Raw genomic sequence first — 23,644 nt, 5'->3', positions numbered from 1 at the left:
CACGACTGTAAACTGGGGAATCAATTTTTTTTACTGTATGGAATAGCACAGCAGACTGCCAGATTCCATACAGAGACATCCTGTAAAAAATGGTAACTTCCTGCTTTGTAACATGAACCAAAAACACAACCCAGGCATCACTCAAGTGAAGGGTCCATTATTCTACCATGAGGCCTTCTCATGTTTGAGCTCAAACGTTGCATTTGGTACAATACGGAGCATTTACTTCAGTGCTGTCTGGATTGCATTTTTGGTTATCTGTGGACAATTGGACCTTTGGGTCTGGTGAGGAGTGTACCATATATTTCTGAGAAGCTAGTGCTGCTATATTTTCTACTTTTTGTTAGTTTTTTTTAACATGAATGCCTATGTGTGATGGATGCAATTCAATAGCATCTGTTATACACATACGTGCCACGTTTTTGTCAAAACATTCCCCTGATGGAAACCTAAGACGGACATCGCTTTGCAGATACAGTGTGCAAAGAGCTTTAGGCTGAGTTCAAACGGGCGAGTTTTCCACGCGGGTGCAATGCGTGAGGTGAACGCATTGCACCCGCACTGAATCCGGACCCATTCATTTCTATGGGGCTGAGCACATGAGCGGTGATTTTCACGCATCACTTTTGCGTTACGTGAAAATCGCAGCATGTTCTATATTGTGCGTTTTTCACGCAACGCAGGCCCCATAGAAGTGAATAGGGCTGCGTGAAAATCGCAAGCATCCGCAAGCAAGTACAGATGCGGTGCGATTTTCACGCACGGTTGCTAGGAGACGATCGGGATGGGGACCCGATCTTTATTATTTCCCCTTATAACATGGTTATAAGGGAAAATGATAGCATTCTGAATACAGAATGCATAGTACAATAGGGCTGGAGGGGTTAAAAAAAATATAAAAAAATTTAACTCACCTTAATCCACTTGTTCGAGCACCCGGCATCTCTTCTGTCTTCTTCTTTGAGGAATAGGACCTTTGATGACGTCACTGCGCTCATCACATGGTCCGTCACATGATCCATCCCCATGGTAAAAAAAGATCATGTGATGGACCATGTGATGAGCGCAGTGATAATGCTATTATTTTTTATAATACAATCTACACAACCTTGAACCCAAACCTGAACTTCTGTGAAGAAGTTCGGGTCTGGGTACCACATTCAGTTTTTTATCACGCTCGTGCAAAACTGACTGCAATTGTGTACCTACTCGCGCGGGTTTGCCGCAATACACCCGGGACGCATCCTGAACAAATCCGTCATGCCCGTGTGAACACAGCCTTAAAGTATTTTTCAAAGGATAAAACTCTCATGGGCAGTCCTTAGGATAGGCTATCAATGTTTTATCAGTGAGGACCAACCTGCAGGATCAGCTCCTTCATGGTTTACACAAGCTCAGTGGCCCATCCTTACAGGGGTCTGCTCCTTGCACTGCAGGTTGGTCATAAAAATGTCCTTCCATGCACCAATTCTGCACACAAATGAAACTGCAAAAATGACTTCAAGAAATATATAGTAGGATCTATAGTGTGAATGGCTGCGGCTATGCACTTATTCCATTCTCTATTGGGCCAATATTTTAGAATAAACATTCAATAATTAAAAAATGGTTTTATATTTGGAAAAGGGGAATATTTTTGCCTTCAGCTAGTTTAAACAGAAATATTAATCCAAAATGTTTGAAAACATTGTCTTATTTGTTTTGACAAATTTTCCTCCAATTGGGGAAGAGGGGGGGGGGGGGGGGACTATCAATAATCCAAATGTTAAATTAGACAGTTAGCTCTGTGTATGGGGAGGCAGTCCCTAAAGAACGCCAAGACTGCACTTTCCTCCATACATCTACATCACCCATAGGACGGGCCCTGGAGTACTTTAAATCCCCATAAAAGGAAAGCAGCCTTTCTTCACTTGAAATTTCCATTAATTTTCAAAATAAACACCACTCCACACGTCCACATATGCCATGGATTTGGACCTAATTGCTAAATATAATTTGATTTTGAATGGGCTGCTGTTTTACATTCCCATACAGTCCGTAGGAAATACACAGACATGCTCATACTTCACCCTGGAAGCATTTGCACAGGCACCTCAAGATGGGAATGTAACATAATATAAACGCCGTAATTTGAGTAATTCACAATGTTATTTTTCTCATTTTTCAGATTCCACTCCCCTCCATTATTTGCAGATTAGGAGCATTTACCAGATGCCAGAAAAAAGGTGGAATTTCCTCTTTATTTTAAAGGAAGAAAAATAAAAGAACTGTAATCAGTTTTTCTGTAAAATATTCATAAAGTAACATTTCGGTGATGCTAGACATTAATAAAAGTTATGCTGATTACAATTTATTTAATTGCATGCACTTGAATGGTGAACTTGGGTTCTGATCAGAAGTGCTCAAAATGGATGCTGAACCAAGTATGTTTCTTAAAGCTGCTGTGCCAAGTTTAAAATGTATCCCCTATAGCGATCACAAGAACATGAGTCCTGGGTCCCCCCATATTGATGGAGTTCATCTTTTAATCTTTATGTAAATCATGGTGCAATATGGCACTGGAAAGCTATGTCCCCAGAATGGTGATCATGACTAGTGTGGAATTAGTTGGTCGAAGAACTCATGGATATAGGGATGCCACATTCTTCACATGGACCTGAGGTGAAAAACGGGGCTGTCCCCCTTCCCCCCCGCCAACGAGATAAGAGCATATGTTCAAGCCATGTTCCAGAAACATTTAAACACTATTAATATATTTTGTGAGGCTGAAAAAGGCATGTAGTGTACGGGGACTGTAATACCCGTCACTACCAAAGTGTCACTTGGTGTGCTGTCGTCCCTCCTTAGTTATGGAGAAGTTGGTATATGTCAGTTTTATAAAATGTCATGTAATGCAATGCTATGTGTTTCCCTGTTACTATGACACTTGCATGTACAGGCCTGCTAGGGGTGTCATTCCAGCTTCTAGTCACTAGAGGGAGCCCTAGTCTATATAAGGCCCAGTCAGGGAAGGGAAAGGGAGACGGAGTCTAGTGTCTGTAATCTACAGTTGGAGATTAGACAATGTCAGAGACAAGTCCAGGCCTGAAGCCTGCTGTCCAGGAGAAGATTCCCTCCTGAATTCCCATATGCAGAAACAGGAATATCTTAGCTAAAGAGCCTGAGGAAGCAGCTGAGAGAGACCGAGGCAAAGTGCAGAGAAGCAAGAGGTACTAAAAATAACAGAGGATGTACTTTCTAAAGCTATAGCCAAGGATATAAAGCCAGAACTAGGTTATTGGGCCTTGGTGAAGAATTGCTATATTCCAGGATCAGACAGAAATAGAGTGCAAGCTCCTGTACTGCAAGTCCTGTGTTCAACACTCTGTAATCACCTTGCTAAATCTGTAATTGCCTGCATCAACCGTATTGCAAAATCGACTGTATGCCAAGGAACTGCGATTCCAATATTGTCTCTGCATGAAAACTACTAAAGTTGGAGTTCTGTTTTAATACCACGTGTTCCTCAATTTATTCCTGCTATCCGCAAACGGCGTGCCACCGTTTAATTGGCACTGGCGTCACGAACAATTTCTACCATTACCTGCCTATGCAGAGAGTCAGCCGTCTCAGTTTAGTGTCATTGCACTACTACGCCCAAAAACTCTATTACACACAACTTGAGTACGCTGCACCTCTCTTTTGGCGTCACGAACAGGATACGCACGCTTTCTAGTGCAAGAAGCGTGAACTTTGTGCCTTATACAGTTGCCCTGTGACCAAAGTGACAATTTGCCTGTTTTATTCAAGTGGACTTTGTGGACTGAAAATCATACCCAAAGTGTACCCAAAACTTCTAAAAAGCGCTGTGCAGTGTTGCGCTACCCAGAGAAAGAAAATCGCCGCATTGGAGTGTGGTTTTGTGGACTTTTTACAATCCTGCTTGCTGTCAGTGAATGGACAGCGTTTTGCTAAAGATGGCCACCAGCTGCCTGGAGTAAAGTTTCCCGCGCCGCTGAGGACCTTCGTGGGCGGATCCCTGCAAAGACACAGAGAGTCCCGCCCCTCTTCATCATCGCACGGCCGCGGCCCTGCTTCTTCTGCGTCATCGGGTGCTCAGGACGTCCGGAACCTCGCGAGACTTGGCCTGCGCAAGCCCGGCGATACCGGTAAGCACTTGTAACCGGAGGGAAGGGGAGTGTACCGGCCCCTTTAGTCGCCAGCGGCCACCTCTCAATAGACTACCATGTCAGAGCCAGGAGTGCCTGAGCAGCCGGCCCCGGGAGAGTTTGCGGCTCCTAATCATCCTACAGCCCCCAGCATGATGCCCTTTACCATGCCTTACTATTTCGGGGCCCCATGGTTCCCTCGCTACAGGGGAGAGACCCATACCCTAAGGGACTTTAAAGAAAAGTTGCTGGCACTATTCCGATTGTACCCTATAAATGCCGACCAGCAAATGGAAATCCTGCTGGCACAACTGGAGGGAGCTGCCCGTAGAGAAGTGTTATCCTGGCCTGCTGCTGTGCAGATATTCACCCACCTCAGAGCCACTTTTGAAACTAGGACTGCCTCAGAGATAAAGATGCACTTCTTTGGCAAGAAACAGAAGTCCGGTGAGTCCCTCCGTGACTTTGCCCTATCACTTCAGGAGGCTTTAGGGGCTGTAATGCAGATAGATCCCAAAGAGGCTGATAACCAAGACCAGACCCTGAGGGAACAATTTATCAACGGGGTGTCTAGTGAACAAATAAGGACCCAGTTAAAGATGCTGTCCGCCCAGCACCCTAACAGTGCCTTTCTAGACTTTAAAGAACTGGCTATAAAGATCCTGGGGTCCACAGTATCTCCTGAGTTGAGCGCCCTATCTGAGTCATCAGCCTGCAGGCCAAAACCGCTTATCACTAACCGAGCTGAGGCCGGCCAAGCTGTTCAAGTGTCAGCTACCGATACTATTGCCATGCTGACAGAGCAAGTAAATCACCTCACTAAAAGTCTAGAGAAAGTGTGCAGAAAAATAGAGGAATGGGAAAAACCCATAATGACAAAAGAAGAGTTCCTGTCATCTCCTAGGCCGTTCCCACCTCCATACCAAGAGACTCACCTCAGGGATCCTGGGAGGCGTAATAGAGGTCGCAAGAAGCCCGTGTGTACATATTGCAAAAAGCTGGGACACACAGAATCCACGTGCTGGCAGTTAAACGGGCAACCCCTGAGGCTGAGGACCACCCCTCGGGAGGTAGAACACTAGGTCCAGAGGATCCAAATTGGATGCCACGTTATGTAGGATCCCATCCTAAAATCAATATAGAGATCAACGGGGTCCCCTTTGAAGCCCTATTAGATACTGGGTCTCAGGTCACTACTATTCAGCTGTCTGCATTTGAAAAGTTCTGGGACACCAACCAGTTGACCCAACCGCCTGAATCCTGGGTGGAAATTATCGCCAGCAATGGCAAACCAGTAAAGGTTCATGGATACTGGGAACCCACCCTGCAGGTGGGAGAAGTAACCCTGTCTCAACAGGGAGTGATCGTAGTACAGGCCGGTGACAGAGGAGGACATCCTGTCATTCTAGGCACCAATGTCTTCAAAAACTGTTATTCAGAAATACTTGCTGTAATACATCAGACTTTGCCCACAGCTTCCTCTGCATCCAGGAGGGTGATTCAAAAGACTATTACTGTGTTAAGTGCCCAGCAGAGGTTTGCTAATGGGAAAGGAGAAATTTGTACTGCCAGGATTAGTGATATTAAGCCTGTGACTTTGCCTCCTAATTCTCAAACTCTCTTATGGTGTCGTGCTGTCCTGGGAGTCCAAGGCCGAGACTATCCAGCCCTGGTGAAACCAATCCAGATGGAGGATTACCCTTTTGTGAGAGCTGCCAAGTCCCTGGTGAATGTCTCCCAAGGTAAAGTACCTGTCCGTCTGATTAACCTGAGTGATCATCCTGTGGCGCTTAATAAGCATTGCCGTGTTGCCCAGCTTTCTCAGGTATCCTTCCAAGACATCATTCGTCTTCCAGTGACAGAAAAGCCGCCAGCCACAGTCAGCGGATGCTCGCCGATGACCCAGCCACAAGTGCCCTGGTGGGAGGAGCTCCATGTCGGGGACGAGACTACCCCCCAACAACAACAAGAAGGGATTATACAGCTTGTCAAGGAGCACCACCAGGCCTTCAGTAAGCATGCCACTGATTATGGAGAGGTGAGTGCCATACAACACACCATACCTACTGGCTCTCATCCTCCTATCAAGGAGAGATACAGACCTTTACCGCCTACTTCATATCAGACTGTAAAGGAAATGATCCAAGAGATGAAGGACTCTAATGTAATCCGGGACAGCCGTAGTCCGTGGGCTGCACCCCTGGTCCTTGTAAAGAAGAAGGATGGTGGTATCCGTTTCTGTGTGGATTATAGGAAAATTAATCAAATAACCCACAAAGATGCATACCCACTGCCCCGCATTGAGGAGTCACTAACCGCTCTGGGCTCCTCTGCCTATTTCTCCACATTGGACTTAACCAGTGGCTATTGGCAAGTACCCATGGCCCCTGCAGATAGGGAAAAGACTGCTTTCACTACTCCCATGGGCCTGTTCGAATTCAATTGTATGCCGTTCGGGCTATGTAATGCCCCAGGAACTTTCCAGAGACTAATGGAACGGTGTTTGGGTCACAAAAACTTCGAAACAGTGCTGCTGTATCTAGATGACGTCATTGTGTATTCAAAAACATATGAAGACCATCTGAAACATTTGGCAGAAGTATTTGAAATCCTTATCAAATATGGCTTGAAGGTAAAGCCATCTAAGTGTCACCTGCTCAAACCTGCAGTAAGATACCTGGGGCATGTAGTAAGCGGAGAGGGAGTGCAACCTGACCCTGATAAATTAGCAGCTGTCCGTAATTGGCCGGTTCCTACTACCGTCAAAGAGGTGAGGAGTTTCCTTGGTTTTGCCGGCTACTATAGACGTTTTATCCCCCATTTTGCTCAAATAGCTGATCCTATCCAGGAACTCTTGAGGGGGCAACCCAAGAAAAGCCCTAGAACTCCTGTGCCCATTGAGTGGAATGAGAAAAGAGAGATAGCGTTCCAATTGCTAAAAAAGAAACTGACCGAGTGTTATGTTATCCAGATTATAGCAAGCCCTTCCATCTCTATACTGATGCTAGCAAGCGAGGCCTGGGAGCTGTGTTAGCCCAGATCCAAGAGGGAAAAGAGAGAGTGATAGCATATGCAAGCCGCTCCCTGAAAGGAGCTGAGAAAAATGACCAGAATTATAGTTCCTTTAAACTAGAGTTCCTGGCATTAGTGTGGGCGGTGACAGAAAAATTCAAGGATTATCTAGCCGCCACCCCGTTCATTGCATTCACGGACAATAACCCTCTAGCACATCTAAATACAGCTAAATTAGGGGCTTTGGAGCAGAGATGGGCTTCTCGCCTTGCCAACTATAATTTCTCTGTAAAGTATCGTGCTGGACGCACTAATGATGATGCTGATGCTTTATCCAGGCTTCCCACAGAGACAGCTCCTGATGATGTGCGAGATGCTTGGGAAGATGTAGAGATGCCGGCTTTCTATAACAAATTTGCTCAACAGGATCAGGCTTGAGCTACCAATAACAGAGCTGCAGTTCCTTCACCCTCCAGTAGGCCTGATCCTAAAGAAGAAAGGTGGGTGAAACTACAGTCTGAAAGTAGAGTGCTGGGTGAGTTGTTGGACTTCATTACTAGTGGCAGAGCCCCTGAGAGGATTCGGCGTAAGAGTGCAGATCCTGAGCTCATCAAACTGTGGAGACAGCGCCATCAACTCTTCATACAAAAGGGCCTATTGCTACGGAGAAGCCTAGACCCAGTGTCCAACGAGAGAGTGCACCAGATTCTCATACCCCGACGAGATGCAGGTATGGTGTTGGAGATGTACCACAATCAATCCGGTCACTTTGGGGTCCAAAAAACTGAGGCTACTATCCGCCAGCGGTTTTACTGGGTGGGCATGAGAGAAGACATGGAGAAGTGGTGTCGGGAGTGTGTAGCCTGTGCCCTAAAACGAAGTGAGCACCATGATCAGAGGGCACCACTGAGACCCATTGTAAGTACCCGTCCTCTTGAACTTGTCGCCATCGACCATGTAAAACTGGAGCCTAGTCGCTCAGGGTATGCTTATGCCATGACTATTATTGATCATTTCACAAAGTTTGTTGTAGCAGTGCCTGTGAGAGACCAGACAGCCAAGACTACAGCCGAAATGTTCTGGAAGCACTTCCTCCTGCCCTATGGATGTCCAGAAAAGATCCTCACCGATCAAGGACCTGCTTTTGAGTCCCATCTGTTCCATGAACTGTGCCGCTTACACAACTGTAAGAAGATCCGGACAACGGCCTACCATCCTCAAGGTAACGGATTATGTGAAAAAATGAATCAGACCTTGATAGAGATGCTGAGGGCCGTGCCTCCTGAGAACAGAGGAGATTGGCCCAGTCTGTTGCCACAGCTCATGTTCACATACAATCATACCATACATTGTTCCACCGGGTATACCCCTTTTTACTTGATGTTTGGGCGCCAAGGGACATTGCCTGCTGATCATTCATTGGACATACATGTACCTGATTGCATTAACCCATTACCAAACACCGACTGGGTTGCTGAGCACCAAAGGCGATTGGATGCAGCCAAAGCCATTGTTCAGGAACGTATGGACTTTGCTAGAGACCGACAGCAGAGAGACTATGATCAGACAGCCCATGCAGAACCCTTGACCATAGGGGCCGTGGTATGGTTAAAGAATAACCGCCGTACCAGTAAATTGGACAGTAAATGGGAGCGAAGTCCCTATGTTGTCACGGCAATCCCAAATGTTGGAACTCACACTTATGAGATCACCCGGGAAGACAAGGGATCCCAAATTGTACACCGAAACCGGTTAAAGCTCTGCCTGACACCAGAACCTAGTGCCGAGAGTTCTGGATCTGAATATCCTGTGTCAGAGTCAGCAATACAGCCCGAGGATCCTATGCAAGCTGTTAGTAATCTGAGGTATGACGCTGATCCCATGCATTGGCTTCTGACACCTTGGTTGAACTTGCTGGTGCCTGCTCCGGCACCTACTGTAGCTTCACCTCCAGAAGAGCCGGTTCAAGATGCTCCGGATCCAGTACCCCCTCTCGTGGATATTGTTGTTCCAGCTGTTCCTGACCAAGGTCTCACGGATGGAGACTCTCCTGTTGCTCCTCTCCCTTCTGCCTCGTTGCTAAGGGAAGAGGAGACCCCTGTTTTGAGAAGGTCTACCCGGATGACCAGGGGACGCCCGCCAGTCCGTTTAGGAGACTTTGATTATTCTGGTGGTGTCTCCTCCCAAACAGTTGCCACTGGCAATCCCTTACTTGACATTTGTGCGCAAGAATGGACTCCTCCACGTGAGCCCTTGCCTGTGATACACCCACAGGAAACTCCTGGGTAGTTCCGTTGTTATACTGTTTTATCTATTTTGCTGTTCTATCATGGACTTATTCATTGTCATGGACTATCCTGGTTATAATGTTACGCTGTGCCAGGTCAGCGCCCCCGTTCCATTCATTATCCTGAGAGAAGAGAACGACGCCCCTTGTCACTACCCTTCACCTTTGCCAATTGGACCTGATGTAAATGTAAATGCAGATGAATTACATGTATGTATGCCTGCATGTCTCTATTTTCTATTTCAGGTAGAGATTCCAGTTGGGCGACCCATGATGGAGTACGAGGTCGTACTCAGCTTAAAGTAGTGGGGTATGTAGTGTACGGGGACTGTAATACCCGTCACTACCAAAGTGTCACTTGGTGTGCTGTCGTCCCTCCTTAGTTATGGAGAAGTTGGTATATGTCAGTTTTATAAAATGTCATGTAATGCAATGCTATGTGTTTCCCTGTTACTATGACACTTGCATGTACAGGCCTGCTAGGGGTGTCATTCCAGCTTCTAGTCACTAGAGGGAGCCCTAGTCTATATAAGGCCCAGTCAGGGAAGGGAAAGGGAGACGGAGTCTAGTGTCTGTAATCTACAGTTGGAGATTAGACAATGTCAGAGACAAGTCCAGGCCTGAAGCCTGCTGTCCAGGAGAAGATTCCCTCCTGAATTCCCATATGCAGAAACAGGAATATCTTAGCTAAAGAGCCTGAGGAAGCAGCTGAGAGAGACCGAGGCAAAGTGCAGAGAAGCAAGAGGTACTAAAAATAACAGAGGATGTACTTTCTAAAGCTATAGCCAAGGATATAAAGCCAGAACTAGGTTATTGGGCCTTGGTGAAGAATTGCTATATTCCAGGATCAGACAGAAATAGAGTGCAAGCTCCTGTACTGCAAGTCCTGTGTTCAACACTCTGTAATCACCTTGCTAAATCTGTAATTGCCTGCATCAACCGTATTGCAAAATCGACTGTATGCCAAGGAACTGCGATTCCAATATTGTCTCTGCATGAAAACTACTAAAGTTGGAGTTCTGTTTTAATACCACGTGTTCCTCAATTTATTCCTGCTATCCGCAAACGGCGTGCCACCGTTTAATTGGCACTGGCGTCACGAACAATTTCTACCATCACCTGCCTATGCAGAGAGTCAGCCGTCTCAGGTTAGTGTCATTGCACTACTACGCCCAGAAACTCTACGCCCAGAAACTCTATTACACACAACTTGAGTACGCTGCAGGCATATTTCCATCTACTTCACCCATGAAATAGATATCAATCTTCCTCATTTTAGGGGGAAAAAAATCCTTCCTGACTCCAATCTAGCAATCAGGATAACTCCCTGGATCAATGAACCTACTCCAGAATCACCACCTCCTCAGGCAGAGAGTTCCATAGTCTCACTGATTTTACATCTTCTATGTTTGTGTAGAAACCTTTTATCTGCTAAATGTAGAGGATGTCCCTTCATCACAGCCACAGTCCAGGGTATAAAAATATCATAGGAAAGATCTCTGTACTGACCTCAGATATATTTATACAGGTACATAGTTATTAGATCTCCCCTCAATTGTCTTTTTTCTATGCCCTTTTTGATGCAACCCATTATCTTATTGGCCTTGGCAGCAGCTGCCTGACACTGGTTTCTACAGCTTAGTTTGCTGTTCACTAAAATTCCTAGATCCTTTTCCATGTCAGTGTTACCCAGTGTTTTACCATTTAGTATGTACGGGTGACTTGCATTATTCCTTCCCATGTGCATAACTTTACATTTGTCAGTGTTAAACCTCATCTGCCACTTATCTGCCCAAGCTTCCAATCTATTCAGATCCATCTGTAGCAGTATACTGTCCTCTTCCATGTTAATCACTTTACATGGTGTAATATGTTCGGAAAAATTTATATTTTACTGTGCAAGCCTTCTACAAGATCATTAAAAGTATATTGAAGAGAATAGGGCCCAAAGCTGATAAATAGTGATCCTGGCATTCCCCACTAGTAACGGAGACTACAATCAAAGTATGTACTGTAAATAGCCACAATTGTATCTCTCCATATGAGAAGACTGTGTGTACTTCTATAGTCAGACAGTCTATTGCAGTCTGTTGCGATTTGTTATCAATCAAAGTCCTCTTTTCTATGCACTATGAAGCCCTAATGGTGATGTCTGGGAGGTAAGTATTTAAAACTGGCAGTCCTAGTTAGGTTGCTGAGGAACAGGCTGGACCTGCCGCCCCCCTTCTGCTTGTAGTAGAGGAAGTGTCAAGTCCTCAGAGCTAGAGGCAACATGTTCATGTGTGAGCTCATGAAAAGTACGCCTGGAGAGAACAGTGGTCCAGGGAATCTTCATCCCTGAGCCTGAAATCTGGCAGAGATCAGTTTGGAAAGACTAATCCTGAGCAAAAGAGAACAGACCTTCATGCATGGTAGAGAACCACTTCAGAGATCGTGCTTGGAAAGACAGTAAGACATTGCTTGTTTATGGCAAAAGACTTTACTGATGTGGAAAGGGTATACTGTATTACTTTAGCACCCACCACACTTTTGAGACAGACTTGTTGTCTGATCTAAGATCTGTATCCCACAGCTTGGGAATTGCAGATCCTTGTGAAAACGGAATTGCATGCCTGTGGTTATTTGGGAATGCGTTTTAGTTTTCCGGCATTGAGATCCGTCATAAGGACTCAATCCCATAAAAAAACGCTTCAGTTTTGTCCCCATTCATTGTCAATGGGGATAAAACTGAACTAAACAGAATGGAGTGCTCTAAAATGCATTCTGTTCCGTTTAGTTGTTTTTCCATACCGGAGAACAAACCGCAACATGTTGTAATGTGGTTTCCATCCTGGGATGCGGAGCAAGACGGATGACCCCCAATACAAGTCAATGGGGACGGATCTGTTTTCTCTGCCACAATCTGCCACAATAGAAAACGGATCCGTCCTCCATTGACTTTCAGTGGAGTTCGTAACGGATCCGTCATGGCTATGTTAAAGATAATACAACCGGATCCGTTCATAACGGATGCAGATGGTTGTATTATCAGTAACGGAAGCGTTTTTGCTGAACCCTGCCGGATCCAGTAAAAACGCTAGTGTGAAAGTAGCCTAAGGCTCCATTCACATGTCCGTAATAATAGGTCTGCATTCGTTCCGCAATTTGCGGATCCAGAATGCACTACGGACGTGTGATTGGACCCTTAGGCCTCTTGCAAACTAACGTTTTTTTTTTCCGTTTACATTCCGTTTTTTGCGTTCCATATACGGACCGTATGCGGAACCATTCATTTCAATGAAAAACGGAAGGTACTCCGTATGCCGTTCAAATCCGTTTCCGTATTTCCGTTCCGTTCAAAGATAGAACATGTCCTATTATTGTCCGCATACCGGACAAGGATAGTACTGTTCTATCAGCAGCCAGATGTTCCGTTTCACAAAAAACGGGATGCACACGGACATCGTCCGTATTTTTTGCGGATCAGTTTTTTGCGGACCGCAAAATACTGAAAAAGCCATACGGTCGTGTGCAAGAGGCCTTAAGGCTCGTTCACATGAACGTGTGATGCCCGTTGCCGTATTGCGGACCGCAATACACGGGCACCGTTCCGTGGCCATTCTGCATCACGGATGCGAACCTATTCATTTCAATGGGTCCGCAAATCCGGAGATGCCGAACGCTGCAGAACTGAAAAACGGAACACTACAGAAGCACTACGGAGTGCTTTCTGGGGTTCCGTTCCGTGCTTCTGCACCGCAAAAAGATAGAATGTGCTCTATCTTTTTGCGGAACAGAAGTCTTCGCGGACCCATTCAAGTGAATGGGTCTGCGATCCCCATGCGCCTGCCCCACGGATGGTGCCCATGCATTGCGGACCGCATTTTGCGGTCCACAGCACGGGCACGGGCTTCACACATTTGTGTGAACGAGCCCTTAGAGTGAGATTAAGAGAGGACTGCTACTACCATCATTGCTACTAGTATTGAGTGAAGCGAAGCATTCAAAGCGGAATTTGGTCCGAAGTTTAGGAAAACTTCAACTTGCAATGAATTACATTTTTCTCACTCTTTGTGGTAATGAATCAGGTTTTCCTAAAATGGTGGCTGCACTTGTTACAAAGTGAAACTAAGCCTGGGAACGCAAGATCACCCAATATGTCGTGCAGCCAGCCAATCGGCAGATAGCCATCCTCTGTGATGTCACAGCCCTATTAAATCAAAGGCTGTACCCTAAGGCAGAGTGGCCTGGGTATACCTGATTAATAGCGATTTGTGATGAATTCATTTGGAACAAATTGAATTTCTTGGTGAACTTCGGCGAAGTTGCAGAATCGAATTTTTCAAAACTTCGCTCATCTCTAATTGCTACTGCCTATACACAGCTATTTGGAAAAGTCTACTCTGAAATATCCCAGCAGAACCAAATACCACAGTGCAGCACAACATACTGCCCCAAAAGCTGTCCCTCTGTGGTGGCCATTAATAGCTTCCATTTACTGCCCTCCTCTTCCAGTTGTCTCTGATTAAGATATGGAGTAGGGGGCTTAGGAAGTGAGATGTGGACCACCGCAGTTGAATTTAGGAGGCATGTGCAGTTGCTGGCTGGGTAGATCAGCGTTAATTACTGCGGAGAGCTCATTAAGTACCTGGCCAGCAGCAGAGGGGGTGGGGGGCTTGGGTAGGCCCCTGAGCATCAGCCCACCAGGAAATTTCCATGTAGCGCCAGTCCGCTGCTGGTGGGAGGGTGTTGCCTGCCACCTGTTTGGCCATACCCTTAGCACATCCCATAATAAGGAATGAAGAAATACAGTAAGAAAAATGGTAATAATTTACATATTTTTTTCCCACAGCATTGAGGACACTATTTGTGTCCTCCAGCTATCTATCTATCTATCTATCTATCTATCTATCTATCTATCTATCTATCTAATTTTTCATTTTCAGATTAGAAGACCAGACTATAAGACACCCTTAGGATTTGGAGGATTTCTTCATCAGACCTCAGATCAGACCCATATTCTTCATCAGACCTCAGATCAGACCCATATTCTTCATCAGACCTCAGATCAGACCCACATTCTTCATCAGAACTCAGATCAGACCAACATTCTTCATTATAACTCAGATCAGACCCCTATCAGCCTCAAATCAGACCCCTATCAGCCTCAGATCAGACACCCATGAGCCTCAGATCAGACCCCCATCAGTCTCTGAGCAGACTCCCATCAGCCTCAGATCAGACCCTCATCAGCCTCAGAACAGATGCTCATCAGCCTCAGTTTGGACCTAATCAGCCTCTGATCAGACCTCCATCATCCTCAGATCAGACCCCATGAGCCTCAGATCAGACCCCATCAACCTCATAGCAGACCCCATCAGCCTCAAAACAGACCCCATCAGCCTCATCTTCGCTTTAAAATATTGTTTGAGGACAACAATTCTGTTCCTTTAAAAGTGTCTGTGTGTAAAAATTATTTCTGTAAAAAATAAATAAATTACACTGTATATTTTGGCACACTACATTAATACAAGATCATAAAACCTACAGGTATTTTTCTATAATAATGGGTGTGATCATGCAGAATCACATTCTTGCATTGACAGTATGTTGCCCCCTTGTGGCAAATTCTGAGTATGCACTTTGCTGTGTCCATCCCAGTTATTTACAAAAAAAAAAATAGGGGTTGGTGGATTGTCATCTGACTTTAAAGGGTTTCTGTCACCCTGCAAAACTAATTTTTTTTTTTTTGGATAGTTAGATTCCTCATAGTGCGATATAGGAGAATATAATGCTCTTACTTACTTTCATGCGGCCGATTCTTTATAAAACGAACTTTTATAATATGTAAATGAGGGCTCTACCAGCAAGTAGGGCGTCTACTTGCTGGTAGCTGCTGCAGAAATCCGCCCCCTCGCCGTGTTGATTGACAGGGCCAGCCGTGATCTCCTCCTCCGGCTGGCCCTGTCAGTAATTCAAAAATCGCGCGCCTCTGGTCATTCGGCGCAGGCGCTCTGAGATGAGGAGGCTCGTATCCTCAGCACTCCCTCAGTGCGCCTGCGCCGATGACATCTTCTCTTTTGGTGATGTCATCGGCGCAGGCGCACTGAGGGAGTGCTGAGGATACGAGCCTCCTCATCTCAGAGCGCCTGCGCCGAATGACGCGAGGCGCGCGATTTTTGAATTACTGACAGGGCCAGCCGGAGGAGGAGATCACGGCTGGCCCTGTCAATCAACACGGCGAGGGGGCGGATTTCTGCAGCAGCTACCAGCAAGTAGACGCCCTACTTGCTGGTAGAGCCCTCATTTACATATTATAAAAGTTCGTTTTATAAAGAATCGGCCGCATGAAAGTAAGTAAGAGCATTATATTCTCCTATATCGCACTATGAGGAATCTAACTATCCAAAAAAAAAAAAAATTAGTTTTGCAGGGTGACAGAAACCCTTTAAATGTATTAGCAAAATAAAGGATTTTTCATCGTGTTATCCAACATAAATAGCCCTAAAAACGAAAGGTAGAGACATGCTTATTTAATTTTTCTGGTGCAAGGGAGACTTCACTTGTGATGAACCAAAAAAAATGAAAAACAACTGGTACAGGAAATGCATTTAGGAGAATGTTAACTATATTTAGAATTTTTCCACAGTGTTAGTGACACAACTTTTCATAGAGATCCTTCTTGTCTGGACTTTTTGTTATGCCTCTCCTCGCATGTGGCTTTTGTACCTTAATTTTATTTTATTTTAACCTCTTACTGTTATCCTCTTTATTGTTCTTACGCTCTTTTTATATTATTTCCATTACTGTTGCTGTATGTATTTTGTATTTTTCTTTTTGTCTCCACTCCTTTATGTACTCCTACCTTTTATCTCTGTTGTCTTCATCTCCTGATTTGTTTTTTTGTTTCACTATGTCTGGTTACTTGTCCCTAATGAAGTCCTCTCCTAAATCTTGTCTGCTCCTCTCTCTTTTAATTTCCCAACTAAATTTAGTATTTTTCTAACCTTTGATAAATCTCCATATTAGAAATATATTGGTGGGAATTAGGCCTTTGCCTCTTAATATATTTGGCACATCCAACTCGAGCACACTTATGGTTAAGGTTAACGTAGGAAACGCCAGTCTGAATAAATTTCCGCAATTGACTTGCTGGAAAAAAAAATTCTTCCACTGTCAGCAATGAAAAGCAGCTGCTTGTATCATTCAAAAATATGTTGGTAGAAGTTGACAAAGGGAAATAGGTTCAATAAATTTGTAGTATGAAACATAATTGTAACAGTGACTGCTGTGCAACACTGTTCCCTTGTTTACCGCCGCAGTCCCGGTCACCGTGCTCTTCGTTGACCGGTGGCCAGTGCTTCCCAGTTACCGCTGCAGTCCAGGACACTCTGATTGTGTGAGTGATGTTGCATCTGAGGATTCCGCTCCACAGCTTCCATTCAGCCCTGGACACAGCATGAGTTCGGCTGGTTTCATGTGTCACTGCTCTAAGGGCGGTACGCATCACTCCCTGGGCTGGACTGGGCTGGGTTAGGTGACCTCGTTGACCAACTCTGGCTCTCCTACACATACTTAAGGCCCTCAGCCCTTCACCCAGTGTCAAGGTACTAGTCTGTTGCTAAAGAGCTTGATAATCACTTGTGTTCCTGACCTATATTTCGTCCCTGGACTCTGCTTTTCGTCTGCTCCCTGCCTGCTTGCTTTGTCTCTCCTGTTGCCGAACTGGATTTGCTGACCTGTACCTGTGCCGCCTTCCCTGACCTTCTATCACTACGCCTCTCCCTTATCCTTCGGTTCCTGCTTTGTTGCTCCTAGTAACGATCCTGCCTGTCTACCACATCTGTACTGCTGGTACCTATCTTAGGTATCTTCTGGTCCACCTGGACCAGCTGCTACTGACTCTGGGACTGCTCTGTAGTGGCACCTGGCAACTACCCTAACGAACCAAGTCTACCTCACCATTAGAGGCTCTAGCGAAGACCAGGTAGTTGCTTAGTCACGCCCCTCCTTGTATGCTACATTTCTCTGGCTAGTGTCATCTACAGGGGGAAATGTATGGGCTTAACAGCTGATTCCCAAAAGTAGAAAAGCTGAACTTTTGGTGATCGATCGGCTAATCGCCGGGCAGGTAGTGTTGAGCGAATTTGTGGTTTCAAGTTCGACGTACAAGGTTCGTGTTATCTAAGAATTCCGTTATGGATTCCGCTACCACGGACTATAACTTATAGTCCGTCGTAGCGGAATCCATAACAGAATTCTTAGATAACCCGAACCTGAACCCTGTACGCCGAACTTGAAACCACAAGTTCGCTCAACACTACATGCAGGTTTCCACTTGGGACACAGCAAGGTTGTACAATAAGGATCTCTCAAGAGTATAATGGCTGATAATAAACACTTGGAAGATTGCTTGGAATCAACTGCAAATCATGTAAATATGATGTACAGTACAGGCTTAGGGAACGTCAGACAAATATTTGCAGCATAGATGAGATTGCAATACACATTGAATTTGGAGGCCAGAGGTAGCTGGAGTTACAGAAACAGCCAAGTGGGCTGTGCTACACTGTTTCTGTAACCCCCATAGATGTGAATAAGAACTATGAAAACAGTGTAACACACCGAGCATAGCTGTTTCCATAATCACAGCCACCTCTGTCCACCGCATACAACGGGAATTCTGAACTCTGCCATGAATGGCTTAAAAGTCATGTTTTATGTCCCTTTCTGCAGCACTGCTCCTCTGACCTCCTCTTCCGGTGAGGACACAGCAGTGCAGCAAGAGGGAGGAGGCGAGGACTACAGCAGAGAGTGGGCCTGCAGAGTGGCCCTGAGTGGGTTCCCAATAGAAGCTGTGTGGCAGTGCATGTTAGGGGGACACTACAGCACTCAGTGCTGCTGAATGCATTCTGTAATGCGAACATTTGGGGTGGCTTTGGGCCCCACAGAGATGTCAGGCCCAGGGCTGCTTACCCAAACGTCCTTATTATGATCCACCACTAGGTACCAGCACTGGGTGGGCAAACGTGTGTGGGGCACTATTACTGTGAGGAAACTAAGGGTGCACCATTACTTTGTAGAAGGGACAATTACTCTCTGGGAGCCACTGGTACTGTGTGGGGGCATTATTACTGTGTGGGACTCAAAGAGGGGTGCTACTACTATGAGGGCCACTAAGTAGGGTGCACTAAGGGTGTATGGTGCACTAAGCAGGGCAGCAAACTGCAGATTTAGGCAGTGTATGTGCTCTAACGTTGTTTTAACTATGATATCTTCAATATATTTTTGGGTGGGGGAAAAACAAATGCCTCAGGACATGTATATGCCAGCCACTTGTCTATCTCCATCCACAGAAAAGTACAAGCATGTTAATGGAGGAGTCTGAGATGATAACTGTTGGTCAAATGATTGTTCACCAGCATATATCTTATGTCTATGGCTAGCCTAATTATGATTCCATGACACATGTCTCTGTTCTCTTTGTGGATTGCCCTATATTGTTATGATTTCAGATACCATAAAAGTACTTATCATGCAATTAAATTTTTATTATTTAAATCAATGACCATGGTAATCATAAATTTAACATTAAAATTATTGACCCTTTTTGTTTCAAAACAGAAATTCTGAAGAATCTTACCTAAATATTGTCCCTTTCCTTCCCTAAATGGTGGCCCCAAAGGTCCTTTCATCATTGGATTTACATATTTCATTTGAGGATATCCTCCTCCTGCTGGTCCACCTCCAGATACGGATCCCATCGCAGCCACCAAAAGGAATAAAGTGCCACTTCCAAGGGACATCTTTTCTTCACTCTGTGAATTGAAATTTCATTAAGGGTTTAGGAGATTTGGGATAGTAAGATAGACTGAAAAATAAATCTCATCAAAATACATTATTTTCTGTTAATTTAGTAGCTTATATCTAACTTACTTCTGCAGCCATGTTAAAGTGTCATTAGATGTTCACACCACATACAGTAATTACATACAACAATGTTGACACTCAGCCTTTTCCATGCCTTCTACTAGCATTACTGGGCAATAACATCTAATTAGGTATCAGAAAAAGTTTATAAAAACAATTTAATATATATTAAAAACTACTTTAGAAAATGTGTAACTTACATGCTGAGATACAGTATAATCACTAGAAATTACAGGCCCAAAACCTACTGAAAGATTACTACTGCACTACTGAAATATTCTAAATACTTTTTCATTTGCACTGCTGCAGCCAGACACTTCCTCTGCCAGTCAAGGGAATGTCAGCTCCAGTAAGCAGGGGACCAGGAGAGCAGGGCAGGCCAGACAGGTGCTGGTAGTGGGAGAGTCAATTATTAGGCGTACAGATAGGGCAATCTGTCACAAAGACCGGGATCGTCGAACGGTGCGTTGTCTTCCTGGCGCTCGAGTTCGATACATCGCGGATCGGGTTTACAGATTACTGGGAGGGGTTGGGGAGGATCCAGCGGTCATGGTCCATATCGGAACCAATGACAAAGTTAGAGGTAGGTGGAGCGTCCTTAAAAATTATTTTAGGGATTTAGGTCACAAGCTTAGGGCAAGGACCTCAAAGGTAGTATTTTCCGAAATACTACCTGTACCATGAGCCACACAAGAAAGGCAGTGGGAGATTAGGGAGGTTAACAAGTGGCTCAAGAACAGGTGTAGAAAGGAGGGGTTTGGGTTCCTAGAGAACTGGGCCGACTTCTATCTTGGCTACAGGCTCTATCGTAGGGATGGGCTGCATCTCAATGGGGAAGGGGCATCTGTTTTGGGGGAGAAGATGGCTTGAAGGATGGCTTGAGTGTTTAAATGAGGGACTGGGAGGGTAATTACAATATAGGATGGGAAGATAGTGCAGATAGAGACCGGGGGCAAGGTAATGGGACTGGGGGAGGAATGGAAGCAAGGACTAGAACAGCTCAGAAGGAAAAGTGTAGGGTACAAAATATACATAAGCCTCTTAAATGCATGTATACTGATGCCAGAAGCCTGACTAATAAAACTGGGGAGCTGGAATTAGTGATGTGTGAGGAGGACTGTGACATAGTGGAAATAACTGAGACATGGCTGGATGATAGTTATGACTGGGCGGTTAATGAACAGGGTTAGAAAGGATCGCCAAAACCAGAGAGGGGGAGGGGTCTGCCTTTATGTAAAGTCCTGTCTAAAGCCCACACTCCGGGAAGATATAAGTGAGGGACATGAACATGTGGAGTCACTGTAGGTAGAAATACATGGAGGCATAAATAATAATAAATTACTAATAGGAGTTTATTATAAACCATCTAATATACCAGAGTCCACAGAAAGTCTGCTACTTAATGAGATAGACGAGGCGGCAAATCATAATGAAGTGGTTATTATGGGGGACTTCAACTACTCAGATATAGACTGGGAAACTGAAACCTGTACATCTCATAAAGGAAACAGGTTCTTGGCAATAACCAAGGACAATTACCTTTCCCAACTGGTTTAGGACCCGACTAGAGGGACGGCCATACGGGACTTAGTATTAACCAATAGACCTGACAGAACAACAGATGTGCAGGTTGGGGGACACCTGGAAAATAGTGACCATAAAGTAATTGTAACATCCCAGAGTATGTCACTAAACTCTTTCTCCCCGCTGCATCTTGTCAGGTGCATATGTGTATTGTCATCCTGTGTATTCTAACAATGCATTTTCTATTATATGTATATTCTAGGCCTGTTTGATATATCATGCTGTGTGTTCCATGTACACCAGCAGGTGGCAGCAGTATGTAACAGGATCTTAGTTCAGTTAGTATATCTAGCCTGGAATAGTTCATTCCAATCTAGCTCCCCCCTCTTTGAGGAGGAGTGGAATGTTCCCACATCCTACCTCATGGGGAGGAAAGGAAGTTCTAGTTAGTGTGTACCAGCCCCCTCCTTGGGGAAGGCTGTGTTGGTAGGAGCTCTCAGAAACAGGGATCCCAACCTAGGATCCAGCCTCGGCTGAGGCCCAGGATCACTCTTCCCAACTTGAGTCATCTACCTCAGCTGGTGACAAGCAAGCAGCACCTCCAAGACTACAGATCTCCAGGAAAACAACCATCCCCTGTGAGCAGTCCTGTGAGTACTTATCCAGAGTCCAGGAGAAGCCAAATACCTCCTTCAGCTAGTCAGGCCCAAATCAAGCAGACTACAGACAGAGCAGAAGATAGATACCTGCCAGATTCTCTAGGCATATGACAAGAAGCAGAATATATATTAATTCCTGCCACATATTGCCAATACCTGCTGGGATCAAAGACTATTGCTGTAACTGTATGGATTCAAGCTGCATTAAGTAAAGACGAGTTGGATTATATTTCCTGTCTGGATTGCATTCATTCCTCAATTACTCCTACTGACCACACTAAATTTTATTGCAAGTGAGCCAGGATCCAGGAGTCCAGCCGTACCAAGGTAGGAGACACCGTTGACACTACAATACCTACTACACAGAGACATTATCCCCCTCTGGCATTCCTCACCTGGTACGTGAGTTATAACATCTTAAAGGGCCCTGCTACAATACCTGCGCAAGCTGCAATTGGCGTCACGAACTACTACACATATATCCTGACCCACTGCATAGCTGACCCACTGTACCACGGTCCTGCTCATTGCATAATAACCTTCCAATTATCATTCAAAAGAATGTTTCTTCAGGGAGGAACAAAAATACCAAACTTCGAAAAAGCAAAATTTAGCCAACTAAGAGAGGCCATAGGCCTAACTAACTGGAACAAAGACCTCAAAAATAAAAATACAGCCACAAAATTGGATATTTTTAAAAGCATCCTAAAATCTAATTGTGAGAGGTACATACCTTATGGGAATAAAAGGTTATTAGTAAATTCCCCATTCAAAGTGCCCTGTCTTAAAAAGATTAAAATAGACAAATCGCTAGGACCAGATGGCATGCACCCCCCTATCCTAAGAGAATTAAGTAATGTCATAGCCAGACCCTTATTTCTGATATTTAAGGACTCAACACTGACAGGGAGTGTTTCACAGGATTGGTGCATAGCAAATGTGGTGCCAATATTCAAAAAGGGTCCAAAAACATAGCCCGTAAACTATCGGTTGGTAAGTTTAACATCTGTCGTGGGTAAACTGTTTGAACGTTTTCTAAGAGATGCTATCTTGCAGTACCTCAATAAAAATAAGCAAATAACGCCTGGCATCAGCATCAATATCAGCATGGCTTTATGAGGGATCGGTCATGTCAAACTAATTTAATCAGTTTCTATAAGGAGGTAAGTTCTAGACTTGACCGCGGCAAATCAATGGATGTCGTATATCTGGACTTCTCCAAAGCATTTCACACTGTACCCCATAAAAGTTTAGTATATAAAATGAGAATGCTCGGACTGGAAGGAAATGTCTGTATGTGGGTAAGTAACTGGCTCAATGATAGAAAACAGAGGGTGGTTGTTAATGATACACACTCAGATTGGGTCACTGTTACTAGTGGAGTACCTCAGGGGTCAGTATTGGGCCCTATTCTCTTCAATATATTTATTAATGATCTTGTGGAAGGCTTGCGCAGTAAAATATCAATTTTTGCAGATAACACTAAACTGTGTAAAGTAATTGACACGGAAGAGGACAGTATACTACTACAGATGGATCTGAATAGATTGGAGGCTTGGGCAGTTAAGTGGCAGATGAGGTTTAGCGCTGACAAATGTAAGGTTATGCACATGGGAAGGAATAATGCAAGTCACCCGTACATACTAAATGGTAAAACACTGGGTAACACTGACCTAGACATTTTAGTGAACAGCAAACTAAGCTGTAGAAACCAGTGTCAGGCAGCTGCTGCCAAGGACAATAAGATAATGGGTTGCATCAAAACGGGCATAGATGCCCGTGATGAGAACATAGTTCTACTTTACAAATCACTAGTCAGACCACACATGGAGTACTGTGTACAGTTCTGGGCACCTGTGAACAAGGCAGACATAGCAGAGCTGGAGAGGGTACAGAGGAGGGCAACTAAAGTATTAACTGGAATAGGGGAACTACAGTACCCTGAACTATTATCAACATTAGAATTATTCACTTTAGAAAAAAGACGACTGAGGGTAGATCTAATTACTATGTAAAAATATATCAGGGGTCAGTACAGAGATCTCTCCCATCATCTATTTATCCCCTGGACTGTGACTGTGATGAGGGGACATCTTCTGCATCTG

General features: G+C 44.8%; 1 protein-coding gene across 3 annotated transcripts in view; it reads right to left on the bottom strand.

Annotated features, from left to right (window-relative positions):
- The window catches only part of COL8A2 (collagen type VIII alpha 2 chain), a 155,986-nt gene that overhangs the window by 32,436 nt on the left and 99,906 nt on the right, over nucleotides 1-23,644 (bottom strand). For all 3 annotated transcript variants that reach the window (XR_005777565.1, XM_040424393.1, XM_040424391.1), the window contains exon 3: nucleotides 19,070-19,244. Coding sequence is in view for 2 of the 3 variants with exons in the window: in XM_040424393.1 (XP_040280327.1) it covers nucleotides 19,070-19,232 (163 nt within the window). In the remaining variant the exon portion in view is untranslated. The remainder of the gene's footprint in view (nucleotides 1-19,069; nucleotides 19,245-23,644) is intronic.

The sequence above is a fragment of the Bufo bufo genome, chromosome 3 (assembly GCF_905171765.1).
Source record: "Bufo bufo chromosome 3, aBufBuf1.1, whole genome shotgun sequence".
Classification (NCBI taxonomy): Eukaryota; Metazoa; Chordata; class Amphibia; order Anura; family Bufonidae; genus Bufo; species Bufo bufo.
The sequence above is the reverse complement of the archived record's forward strand: the minus strand, read 5'-3'. Positions and strand labels throughout refer to the sequence as shown.